Below are 13747 nucleotides of genomic sequence, written 5' to 3'. Positions count from 1 at the left end.
GATGAATATCCTATGTCATTTGAAGGAATTTTAATTCCAAGAGTTCTGAATGAATTTGTCGTCACGAAAGTTGGTTACGATAGCTATGGGTGCTTGTTCTACAGCACCTCATGAAAATTGGTCTTATAATAAAGGTTACCTCAGAGACTGAAAAATGGAAGGTGACCAATTCGTAATTCCTCCCCCTTATGTAGAATGGGGAATAATAACCAATGCTTCAAAAATCTGTATGGGGCAACATATTCTGGTGGCACAAGAACATGTACTGTCCAAAACTTATGTAGGAAAAAACATTTTATAATTAATAGATAAGTCAAATCCAATTCTGATTTATGATTTTATTGGTTTTCATACAACACTTGTCTCTCGTGTCTTGACTGAGGGACAATCAAATAAAAAACATTTTATAATTAATAGATAAGTCAAATCCAATTCTGATTTATGATTTTATTGGTTTTCATACAACACTTGTCTCTCGTGTCTTGACTGAGGGACAATCAAATCAAATTCCATAATTTTATCACCTATCACATACAGAGGTGTCAACATTTTAGTTGACAAATGGAACAGAATAAAAACAAAAAACAGTGTTGAAATGGAACAAAAAGTAATAAACCTTAAACAGACTTCTTAAACAAGATTTCCAGAGTAAGTAACAAACGAAACACCTATTTGCAGTAGAACAGAAATGAAGAAACATGTGTATGATGGAACGAAACGCAACAATTCCACCAAAATGAAACAAAACAAAATGCAAAGATTGAAGACGAAATGATTTTCATACAATCTAATAGTGCAAAGCAACAATACATATAACAATGAAATTTTGAGATTGTTTCTCTTATTGTTCAGTTAAAATGTCATTATTGAATACATTTAAATGGCAATACTCCTTAGTTTGCTCAACAGCATTCTGAACCCCTTTTATGGAATGAAACGGAACAAAGTCGGAAGTGAATGATAGGACAAAGTGAAATAGAAAGAACATATATAGAGCGCACTTGATTTAGCTACTGGAGTACACAGCTGATCGCTGACATCTCAAATCAAGTGTCTGGATCACTGCTCCGATCACTGTTCAGTCTGCTCTTTCTCGCGAGGTGGTGCACATGGAGCAAACCACAATTCAAAATGGCGGATGATATTAACAGATGAACAATGTCCGCATTAAATTTGCTGTGATAGCTCCATTTTTATGAAAATTGTTTTTTCTAGAAAGACTCTTTGTCGTTATAGGAATTGAACAAATATTCATGAAATTTTTCTGAATAAATTTTTTCCTTCTTTGAGACTAGTAAGAAAAACGGCCGTAATGCGTAATGTCATTACGTTACTCTCCATAGTAAAATCTCAGCAGATTTTCGCTAGTCTTGAAGAAGGAATTTTTTTTCATTATCGGAATCAAGATAAATAAAAAGTTTAGAAATTTCAGTTACAACAAAGCAAGTGCTGTTCAAAAATACGAATTATGTTTCCGAGGGAGTTAAACAAATTTAACATCGATTTTTCGTCAAACAAAACTAAGTTCACAGACAGTAGTCTAGCATTTAAATATAAAACCACAGCGTAATAAGTAATAATGGCGTTAAACATAATCAGAGACTCACATTACAGCACCAATAGCTGGAATGAAGATGGCCATAAGCTCTGTTTCGTCTTTCCTCCTATCTCGTTGTTCATCTAAAATTTCATCAACAACGAGATAGGAGACCACTGCTTTCGTGTCTGCCATGTAACCTCCGGTTCTGTATTGTGTAACCTACTTGATTTAATTTTGATCGGAATAGGATCAGAGTGGTGATCCGAGCAGTAAATCAAGTGCGCCCTTACAAACGAAGGGAAACTGAACACATAGTAACAGAACAAAAAAGTCTATGTTAAAAAAAAGACCAAAACAAATAATTATACCCTAATTTAACATAAACAGAACAAAAATGAAACAAAACTAAGTGAAAATACTATATTTGTTTAATAAAATGTCGATACCCCTGTTATTATTTAATTTCATAATACACTCAATACAAGTGCAAAAATTATTCTAAAAATATAAAGAAAATCACAGAAACCCTTCTGTAATACTGGCTGGATTTCCATACATGTATTAGTGTGTTCATTCAATCACTCAAAACTCTCAAACTCGCCAAGCTCAATATCAACAACATCAGAATCATTTAAAGAAAATTCAGAATCGTCCATTTTCCGTGCCTCAACCTGCTGTTGTTTAGCTGCCTCAATTTCTTGAGCAATGTCCTGTTGACCATCCTCCTCATCACTGTCATCGTTACAGTCATCTACCTCTGGCATATTCTCATTACGCATCTCCACATCCTGTTTTCGACCTCCTTTGGACTTCTGGGATGCGTAGTTTGACTGTGGTAACATTTTTCTCAGCTGATTTTGTCTGTGATTGAAAAAAAAGATATTAAAAGATTTATGTTAGAATCATTAAAATCCCATATTTTAATTCAAGCTCTAAATATGTTACATACCAACACTACATTTCTTGTATATTTGTAAATATCTTCAAGGTGTCACTTTTATAAACCAAGAAGAAGGGCAACATATCAGACTTGTGTTGTAAACAAATTGTATTCCACTTAATGTTACTGTATCATATATACTTCAATAACATGCAAACATATATTGAGGACAATCTATTTTTCATACATTTCATCATGTTTATTAATTATTTATTACTTATATATCCCTCACTCACATTTCCCATATCCTGTTGGACCTACAGAAGTGTTATGTGCTTATAAAAAGACAAGAAGCTATAGGGCATGTTTATATATACTGTAACTATAAACAGGCTAGGGAATATGTTCAATTTGAAATCACACACTTACCAATACACCTTACTTTGGAGTGAGTCTTTGTATTGATGGCAATTTTTGACAAAACTTCTACCTTTATTTTAAATGTTTTGTTTAAGATCCATATTTTGACTCAAATTTAAACAAAAAAAGATTTAATAATACATGTATCAGTATATTAACATCATAAAAATTCAGACAGAAAGGATCAATATATGTGTACATTTTTTGGCATGATAGAGTATAATAAATCCCATCAAACACTGCTGTGTTGCTAGAACACTCATAATGCATGGTACAGAGTTAAAGGAATCTTTTCAAAATGGGTATAAGTTAAAATGCCTTTAAATTTCTGCACTTTATTTGGTAAATTTCAACAATTCACCTCTTTCTCTTTGCTCGTTTAATCTTTCGTTGTTCCCTTTTATATTTCAATTCTTCTTCTGCGAATATTTCCTTTGTCTGTTCCTTAGTGATATCCTTACTGTTCTTTAACAGCTGTAAATAAACACCACCTGGAGTCCGTCGCCGTGCACCATCCTACAACAGTACATGCCTTACTTATTAATACTCCTGACAATTGTCTCACCTTTTTCTGCATTCTTTACTACATATTATATAAATGTGTTTTTAATATCATTTTTATATACAGTATATGCACATAGCATGTGCTCCCATCACATTGCTTCAACTTGCTGTTACTTTTTAAATCTTTTTTTTTACTAGGTATTTATTTAAACATCTGTACTTTACCCAAGATTTATTCTAAATAATTACAATAGGCCTTCTGTGAATAAATTTATCAACTGAAGGGAGCATAAACACAAACATAACAATATTGTTTGTTTTTTATCTACTAAACTTTTATAATTGTTCTATGTTTTATGTCTGTATAAGATTATTTGTAATTTACTTGTCTAGATAAAGGGGCACATTCCCTCCAATATTTGACAAAATATATACATGTATATGTATATATGCGCGTGCGCTAATGCCTAATGAAGACTTTGTTTTGTCAATCTTTTTTTTATATGTATTTTAAACCGGACAATGTGAAAATTATAGATATAACAGGGCATCCAGTAGACCCTTGAGAGTATGTTTTTGACTCCCCAAATTGAGATCTGATTCTTGGGTTTGAAGGGATATGTCTATTTGACATATGTTTTGACCCTTCAGATTTCTCAGAAATAGTTATTTGACTTCAGAAATTGCTAAAAGTCAAGGGTCAATATATATACACCAGCACCAATACCAAATTGTTTGCATTCTTATGTACTATAACTCTATTTCAGCGTGTAAATTATGTACTTTAATATATATGCCTTGTTTGAATATTTTCATTAGTGAACACGATATGTGGTGAAATCCATAGGGGCTATTCTAGTAAAATATCTACCAAATGGGAGGAATCCAGCTTGTTTGCCAGACGGGAACCACCAAAAGAAATTATTTAATTCAAACTATACAACAGACATGTGCTTCTAATTAGTATTTATATATAAACACCCTATACTCCTAATATATTAACAAGGCGTAACACTTGAAAAGTATAGGAAGTGGGGGTGAGCTTCAGCTCACTTTGAAGTTAAGTTCAATCCAGATAAAATATCAAATGCAAATACATTTTTGTGATCTACCTTGGTTCATAATCTTTAAATATTAATGTGCGATATCCTTTTGTCATGTAACAATGATTTTAAGATGAGAAAATGGACGAAAAGCAGATGTGATAGCCCACGATGGACCAACAGTGTAATGGAAGAAGGCTATATGTTTAAGAGCGGTTTTGCAATGGCCTGGGCAATCTAGATTGCTGACCAGCTCTGTAAGCAATACTAACTATAATTGTTGACCGATTAGACTGTCCGTTATATATATACAGCTCTTGGATATATATAGAAAGCTGACTGACTTTCGTTCGACAGTCGATGCATAGTCCGATCTTTAATTGTTACACCTGATTGATATACATGTAGTAGGAGTAGGGGCTAATGTTTTTCTATGAAAACTGGTGCTAACCAAACGCAGATGCTTTCCTATAGCTATATATACTACATCATGGAATGAGCCAAATTTTCGCTCACTTCCACCATACACAGAATTTTATTTCTGGCATTGATTTCCTTCCTTGGGGTTATATCTATTTTACTTGAACAGCCCAAAGATATATCATTAAGATTGCACACAGCTCAAAAGATCATACATTCGTCAACAATCCACCAGCTGACTCCACATCCTCCGTCTGATGAGCAAATTTCAGGGCCAAAGTTCTCCCAATAACACTGACAATCCTTCCTACAATATCAATAATAAAAAGAAAATTCACAATCTTACTTTGTCATTTGTAAACTACTGATTAATTGCCTTTTCAGTTTAGCATATCCATTAATTGGTTCCCTATAGTTTTTCCACTAATTTTCAATTATCTTGATAATCAGCACATCAATATAATTCATAAAAATTTAATGCATAGATTTGTTGACCATGATTTTTTTTTTCTCACTTTTTCAGCTTATGAAGTAATTTCTTTTTCTTTTAAATTGTTTTCCTGTAATCATCATGCAGTAAATAACAAATCTAAGGCAAACAAAGGGTACACTGTAAACTATCATTAATAGAAAATCTACAACTTTCAAAACCAAAGACTTTAACTTGGCTGCACACATGTCCATTGTAAAACTTGTTAATACCACAATTTCAAACATTACTCACCAATTAAGTCTGTGTTGGGTTCATCCAACATATCCAATATGGCCTTGGTCACTTTTTCCTCTGGATCTCTTTCATTCACATCTTCGATTCTGCTTATGTTTGGATCTATCTGACCTAGCCTGTCCTTCACATTTTTTTCTTCATTTTTACCTAATCTTTCTTTAACACTTTGTCGTTCCTTCTCCCCTATTCTGTCTTTCATACTTTGATGTTCTTTTCTGCCTACTCGGTCTTTCACAGATCTTTTCCGCTTTCTACTTTCTACATCAGATTTTTTTGTCTCAACATCATATAATTCCTCAATTGAATCAATAACATTTTCAAATGGGTCATTGCTTTCTCGTGATTGAATTGTTCGCTGTTCTACAAGACATGGTCTATCGTCATCATAAGCCTTTGTGTAATCATATGACTCAACATCTCGTTCCTCCAAACAATCCTCATTTTTATCAACATTTGCACCTGTTTTGAATGAATGGGTAATGGTCTGTTCTGTAATGACTGTACCCCAAACATTGTTCACCTTCCGTTTCTTTTGTGGGCTCTCCAATGGATCTTCATCCTGTGTCATTCGAAGGTGGCTTCATTCCTCGAGGAGGGGAGGTAATTTCATGAGCAAGATCCATACTCTGAACCCTTGGTTTAGAAAAGTACTTGGCTTTTTTACACTGCCAGAGATCTGTGTCTTCATCACTAGTGCCTGAAGAATCATCCTCACTGTCCACTGGAGGATTTGAAGGTCTGCTGCGGTATGTATGGTTATTGTACGATAATGTGGTTTTAGTTGAAGGCTGTCTTACACTGAAGGAGGATGGAACATCACCACCTGCATGAGGATAGTTCATCGACACATCATCTGGCTTACTATTGGGTAAAGATGAAGGAACCTGAAAATTGAAAAAAGGACATCACTTTGATTCTTTAAAATCATTTTATTTAAATACATTAACATATTTCCACTATGACATGATGTAGCTGAAGGTGCATCATATTAATCTATGTATAGTAAGAGTGTATACTTCCAATGTAAAGCTTTCAAATGTCAAAAGTCAAAAATATGCTCTCAAGGATTTAATAAAAGACCTAGTGGTTTTTTTTCTTACGTTGTGTGACTTAATTTTCCAATTTTTTAATTTGTAAGCTCTCATTTGGATCAGGGAAGATTAAAACAGGAAACTATAGCTATTAAACTAAGTCTAACACTGATCATGCCACACATGTAACCAGAGTTGCATGCATGCATCCTGTTGGTGAAAATATTATCTCACCAGCACTCTATATTGCAGCGCACTACTATAAAGTAGGTCGAGATCATCATTTTCTATGTACTTACCAGATACAGGCCCCTGTACGTCATAGTGTAAAAACTAGGGGTTAGTAACTTGCAATTGTGAAAGTGCAGTATAGCTCATCTTGCAGTACTATCCCTAGTTTCCTCTGGCCCTGGCCTTGAGGGCAAGATGTCGATAGTTTGAGCTCCATCGTGGGCAATGGGCATGGTATCTTTCATTACTCCTTCCTATTACATATTTACCATGTATCCCACAGTATATTTTGTAAAATGTTGAATTAATGCTATAATTTAAAATGAAAGTGGAAATGATCTTGATAATTTCGGACCAGATTATGACTAGGAAAGGACTGGACAAAGGACCCAAACCTGATATATACACATTATACTATGGCATACAATTACAAATCATATTACCAAACCTGATAAAAGTGATTTTATGCTGTAATTTGGTTCCTTGTCTGGTCCATCCCCATTTAAAAATGTCATCATAATCATTGTACCATAAAACCAATGTTTCAGACGTTATCTTTTGATAAGATCATATGTCGTGTTTTGTGGAAGTATATGCAGGTGTGGTCCTAATCTTAAGGGCTCTGATGTCAATATCGCCTTTAACGCTGCCTTACGTAGTAAGATCGTTAGAAAATTCGGACTAGTGTACATGTGGTCCCTGCGGGGTATACGTACTGTACAGTGTCAGTGGTGTGACTGTGTGTGGTATTATGACTTCATGATATATCCATAGTAGGTCTATGTGTGGGACAATGTGGTGAAATTAAAAGGCCTATATAGATACTCCATACCATATTCGTACTTCAACATTTCAACAATGTTAGGGGGTCAACACGGCGAGAATATTTTGACAGTCGTATCTTTTATAAGAGACTCGCCAATAAGGCCTACAACCGGACGGACTAAGACCTCCGAAGTGAATACGAATAATATACGCACTTCAAAAATGCATTTGTAAATATAGGCACGAATGCGTTTATGTATGGTTGCTTTGAATGGGAAATTAATGTAACGAAAAATGGTTGTTTTTGATGGTCCATTGTTTTGCATGATAGGGTTGTGTTTTACATTACAAACCTCTTCATCCGAATCTGGTATTTCACCGTCTTCTAAATCCGCCATTTTTTTGCGCAAATAACAAATTTACCTCCAGATTGAAGAGTTACATGCATATGCCCGCAAGGCGACGAGGCTTTAGTCTACTAGGAATATTTGTATTATTGTAAATACATGGTATTATGATGCCTACATCTTAAATTTATATTTATTAAGATTCATAAAAGACAGCTATACAATTTATGCTATAATCAGGTTTCTATGAAAGTTTATTGCTTATTATCTTATATTTTATTAAAATGTAATTAGGAAAAAATTGTATTTCATTTTATTAAGGAATTGAAATTAAAATTGTTATTTCAATATTTATTTCTGTACATATAACATGACTTTAAAGAAAGTTTAGATAATGTATCTATATAATGTTATTAATTATTAATATTGAAAGTTTACAGTATTTAATGAATTGTGTGGTTTTTTTAATAAGACATTCTCTACATGAAAGGAAAATATAACTAAGCTTACATATAAATGTACTCAGTTAAGGCAAGTAATTATAAAATAAACATAATCAATTTAGTTTATATAGGTTTATATGTTTAAATGTATCATTAAAACAAATATACATGTCAATATTTGTCGTTGTATGGCTTCAAATGATGAAGCTGTGCAAAGCAGGGTGTGTAACCTGAGGCCATCAGAACAGTAAGATATTATCCCCTGACTAGGAGGAAAGGATTGTAGCTCTCCATCTGAGAGACCTAATCAGACCAAAATTATAAATGAAACGAGACCAAACGTATTGGCCAGTTTATGCAGGTGTCCGGTATGTAGAGGTACAATGTTGAATGATATAAGTTCAGAAAAAAAAATGATGCAAATCAAATTAAGAAATGATGCAGTTCTTATCTTGTTAGATTCAAAAATATAATGACATATCATACATTTTATGGAAAAACACATGTCATGAATGTACAATTATTGTTCAAGCCAATTATAAAATCATAAATTTAAATGTCCAAACTTTAAAAAAGATGACATAGGCTAGCTGAAGTTATAGAATTAGTGTATGGAACGTTTGATAAGTATTTACTTAACTCATACATGAACATTATATTAATCTATGGTGATTTTCATATTGACTTCTAATACTCTATACATACATATGTACATTTGTACTTCCATTATAATATCAGAGACATAAAGTAATAGTAATCATGATCTCATTAAGAATAGCTAACTCATAAAGGTAAATTTGAGTATCAATTAGTAATTTCAAATGTGAAGTTGACTAAAAGTTTTTTACTCCAAATATTAAATTTTCTTTTAAGAATATTATTTTGACCATTTACTGTATATTCTTGAGTGTTGTAACATGCTTTTATAGTATTTATCAAAGCACTGATACTAACATATTTATTAAAAGATCTGGTTCTATAAAGATACTGTTTAATCTTAAATAAGTTTGAGATAAAATATATTTTGTCAAATATCTTTCTTTATAATTATAACTTAAAACTGTTTTTGAAATGATACTGTAATAGGGCTGGATACTGTATATATTATATAGACAGTCACAAGTCTATATCCAATATATATATACTACATTGAACATTTATGTTGATAAATAAAGGTAAGATGTGATGACCAGTCCCATTTACAAATAAACTTGAAAAAGAACATGTTGTTTGATAAATCCACACATAGTTTTAATCCGAAGGGTTCTGATGTTAATATCGCCTTTCAAGCTGTATCTACGTAGTAAGATCGTCAGAAAATTCGGACTAACATAGTTTAAACCAGTTTGAAATGAAATATATTTTATCAATTTTTTTATAATAATGACTTATAACTGTTGTTGTAATGGTACTGTAATAGGAATGGACAATCATATCATTTCAAAAGTGTCAGATATAGACAGTCTCAAGTCTGTACCTATATGTATATTCTATATGACCTTTGTAAAGGTAAGGTGTGATGTCCAGTATCCATCCAACAATTAAGGGGGTCTTTATCTAGTTAGATGACCATGTACACCTGTCCCTATTTTCACACCTACAATGTAATACGGTAAACTTGGGGGAAGGGGTCATTAGTGGGTCAGTGTAAGTCTGTCTTTTCTCCACTTTCCACACCCTTGTAATCACGTTTGATAAACAGGTAAATATTGACCTGGAAGTAAGGGGTGGGAGGTTGTATCTTATATAACTGTTAAAAGAACTCCATATATGACCTTGATTTAATGAGGCATGTATAACATGAAAACAAAAAGTTGGTTTACCAAATAGATATGTAAGTCTGATATGTTAAACTGTAAATCAAAACTAGACATTTGATCCCGGAATATGCTATCAAGGTGACAATATGTTAACACACATATAACTGTTAAAGTATTTGAAATATTAAAAACAGTAGTACTTCGAGTATAAGATAGTCCCAGTATACATTCAGACTGTCACTCTACATTTTGAGAGACAACAAACAAATTGCCAAATACATTAGTGTTTATTCACAATTTCTATTTATTTATGTGGCTTGTTAAAACTCTTTAAATCAAAGGAATGCTATCATACATATTTCAATGAAATGCCAGATCTATTCAGTTATCTTATATAGGGTTTTCTAATAAAGAAAACATTAACCCTAATAAAAAAATCAATTATATTAGATGCATTGTTAGTTACCAACTAAAAATGAACCAACAAAATAATAAGATGATATATGCAAAGATAAAACAGTAACATATATCTTATTGTTACATGTTTTATGAGTCTAAATGTATATAAGTATACACCTATCTATAAATATTATGTATATATGTACTGTATATATGTCTCTGGTTACAGGTACATGTGATACATGTGGACCCAGGTAGAATTGGAGCCTGATAGGACTCCAGGTAAACTTGGAGTGCACTCGGAGTAACCTTTAGTCTACACCCAACTGTTGCAGTCACAGAAAATAACCAAGAAGACCTACAACAGAGAAAGTTAAATATCAATGAATATGATATGTTCTACGATAGGCTATATATAGACAAAGGAGTATTATAATTAAGCCATGCTAAGACAAAACTTAATTGTGAATTGGGAGAAGGTTAAAACAACGATGGCATTCTCTGAAATGATATGGATTTTTATCAAACTAAAAGAAGACGACAAATTGTTGATGGGAAATGTATACTATAAAGTCCAACACTTAAAAACTTCAACAATCTCAAAAATGTTATCGAGAGTACAACATAAAGTGATCGTCACGTCTTAATTATTGAATATGTTGACTTTAGAAACATTAACTGGGAAACCGAATCAGGCACGAACCCCTAGGATCTCGATCGTCCAAATTCTTGGAAATACTTAGTGACCACTTTTTGTTTCAACACGTTCAGAAGGCTGTACACGACACAGAAAAGGGAACATCATTACTAGATCTGGTAATAACAAATAAAGAGGTCATGATTCAGGAACACCATCGGGGGAAAGTGATGACTCCGCCATCAAATTCATTATCCTTTTACTCCCAGGACACCTAAAAGAAAAACAAACAAAAAACAATTAATAATATCATCTAATGACTGGGAAAACACCCCTAATGATTTAGTGGCTGATTATGACCATCTCGTGATGTCGTCTTATCGTCTTGTCGTTTTGTCGCGCTCAGAAACTGCGACAACACGACAAGTCGACAACACGTATGAGATGGCCGTAATCAGCCACCATAGGAGAGGACGTTTCATTACTTGTGATAACTTGTGGTCGAACCCTTTGTATCATTTCATTGTATGTAAGGAGAGGACGTTTCATTAGTTGTGATAACTTGTGGTCGAACCCTTTGTATCATTTTATTGTATGTCAGGAGAGGACGTTTCATTAGTTGTGATAATTTGAATTGTGGCCGAACCCTTTAAATCATTTCATTGTGTGCCGGAAGAGGACATTTCGTGAATTGTGCACTTAGGCAATACGATACGTTTCAAGTATACAGTCATGTATAACAGACTTTTTATCAATCACATGACATCCTGTTAAAAACGAGTGGCGATTCTCCGAAATACGTTGATACAGTGAGTACTTTTAACTTCTTGTTTTATTCCTAGAAATATATTCCATCATACGAAGATACTCGGGAACACAGACAAGTCCTAAGATGCTACGTCGCGGACAGCGTATGACGTATAAAATGACATCCACGGTATAAACATATATCAAATTAACACCAACAAATGTCTCCAACAACATAGAAACACACCAAATTAACACTAACATTTCTCCCACGATATAGAAACATATCAAATACATTTGTAACACCAACAGATGTCTCCCTCGATATAGAAACATATCAAATAACACCAACAAATGTCTCCAACAGCATAGAAACATATCAAATAACACCAACAAATGTCTCCAACAGCATAGAAAGATATCAAATAACACCAACAAATGTCTCCAACAACATAGAAACACACCAAATTAACACTAACATTTCTCCCACGATATAGAAACATATCAAATAACTCCAACACATGTCTCCCTCGATATAGAAACATTTCAAATAACACCAACAAATATCTCCCTCGATATAGAAACATATCTAATAACACCCAACAAATATCTCCCACGATATAGAAACATATCAAATAACACCAACAAATATCTCCCTCGATATAGAAACATATCCAATAACACCAACAAATATCTCCCTCGATATAGAAACATATCCAATAACACCAACAAATATCTCCCACGATATAGAAACATATCAAATAACACCAACAGATGTCTCCCTCGATATAGAAACATATCAAATAACACCAACACATGTCTCCCTCGATATAGACACATCAAATAACACCAACAAATGTCTCCCTCGATATAGAAATATATCAAATAACACCAACAAATGTCTCCCTCGATATAGAAACATATCAAATAACACCAACAAATGTCTCCCTCGATATAGAAACATATCAAATAACACCAACAAATGCCTCCCTCGATATAGAAACATATCCAATAACACCAACAAATGTCTCCCTCGATATAGACACATCAAATAACACCAACAAATGTCTCCCTCGATATAGAAATATATCAAATAACACCAACAAATATCTCCCACGATATAGAAACATATCAAATAACACCAACAAATATCTCCCTCGATATAGAAACATATCTCCCTCGATATAGAAACATATCAAATAACACCAACAAATATCTTCCTCGATATAGAAACATATCCAATAACACCAACAAATATCTCCCTTGATATAGAAACATATCAAATAACACCAACAAATATCTCCCACGATATAGAAACATATCAAATAACACCAACAAATATCTCCCTCGATATAGAAACATATCAAATAACACCAACAGATGTCTCCAACAGCATAGAAACATATCAAATAACACCAACAAATGTCTCCAGCAGCATAGAAACACACCAAATTAACACTAACATTTCTCCCACGATATAGAAACATATCAAATAACACCAACAGATATCTCCCTCGATATAGAAACATATCAAATAACACCAACAAATATCTCCCTCGATATAGAAACATATCAAATAACACCAACAAATGTCTCCCACGATATAGAAACATATCAAATAACACCAACACATGTCTCCCTCGATATAGAAACATTTCAAATAACACCAACAAATATCTCCCTCGATATAGAAACATATCAAATAACACCAACAAATGTCTCCCACGATATAAAAAAAATATATCAAATAACACCAACAAATGTCTCCCACGATATAGAAACATATCAAATAACACCAACACATGTCTCCCTCGATATAGAAACATTTCAAATAACACCAACAAATATCTCCC

General features: G+C 33.2%; 1 protein-coding gene across 1 annotated transcript; it reads right to left on the bottom strand.

Moving 5' to 3' along the window:
* Positions 1-432: 432 nt before the first annotated feature.
* Positions 433-7978, bottom strand: LOC117334750 (phosphorylated adapter RNA export protein-like). Its single transcript, XM_033894544.1, is given in 6 exon segments — positions 433-2401; positions 3202-3356; positions 5023-5114; positions 5532-6101; positions 6103-6418; positions 7915-7978. Coding segments are annotated over 6 exon segments (1461 nt in total). The 5' UTR covers positions 7960-7978; the 3' UTR covers positions 433-2118.
* Between the last annotated feature and the right edge of the window lie 5769 nt (positions 7979-13747).

The sequence above is a fragment of the Pecten maximus genome, chromosome 9 (assembly GCF_902652985.1).
Source record: "Pecten maximus chromosome 9, xPecMax1.1, whole genome shotgun sequence".
NCBI classification, from domain to species: Eukaryota; Metazoa; Mollusca; class Bivalvia; order Pectinida; family Pectinidae; genus Pecten; species Pecten maximus.
The sequence above is the reverse complement of the archived record's forward strand: the minus strand, read 5'-3'. Positions and strand labels throughout refer to the sequence as shown.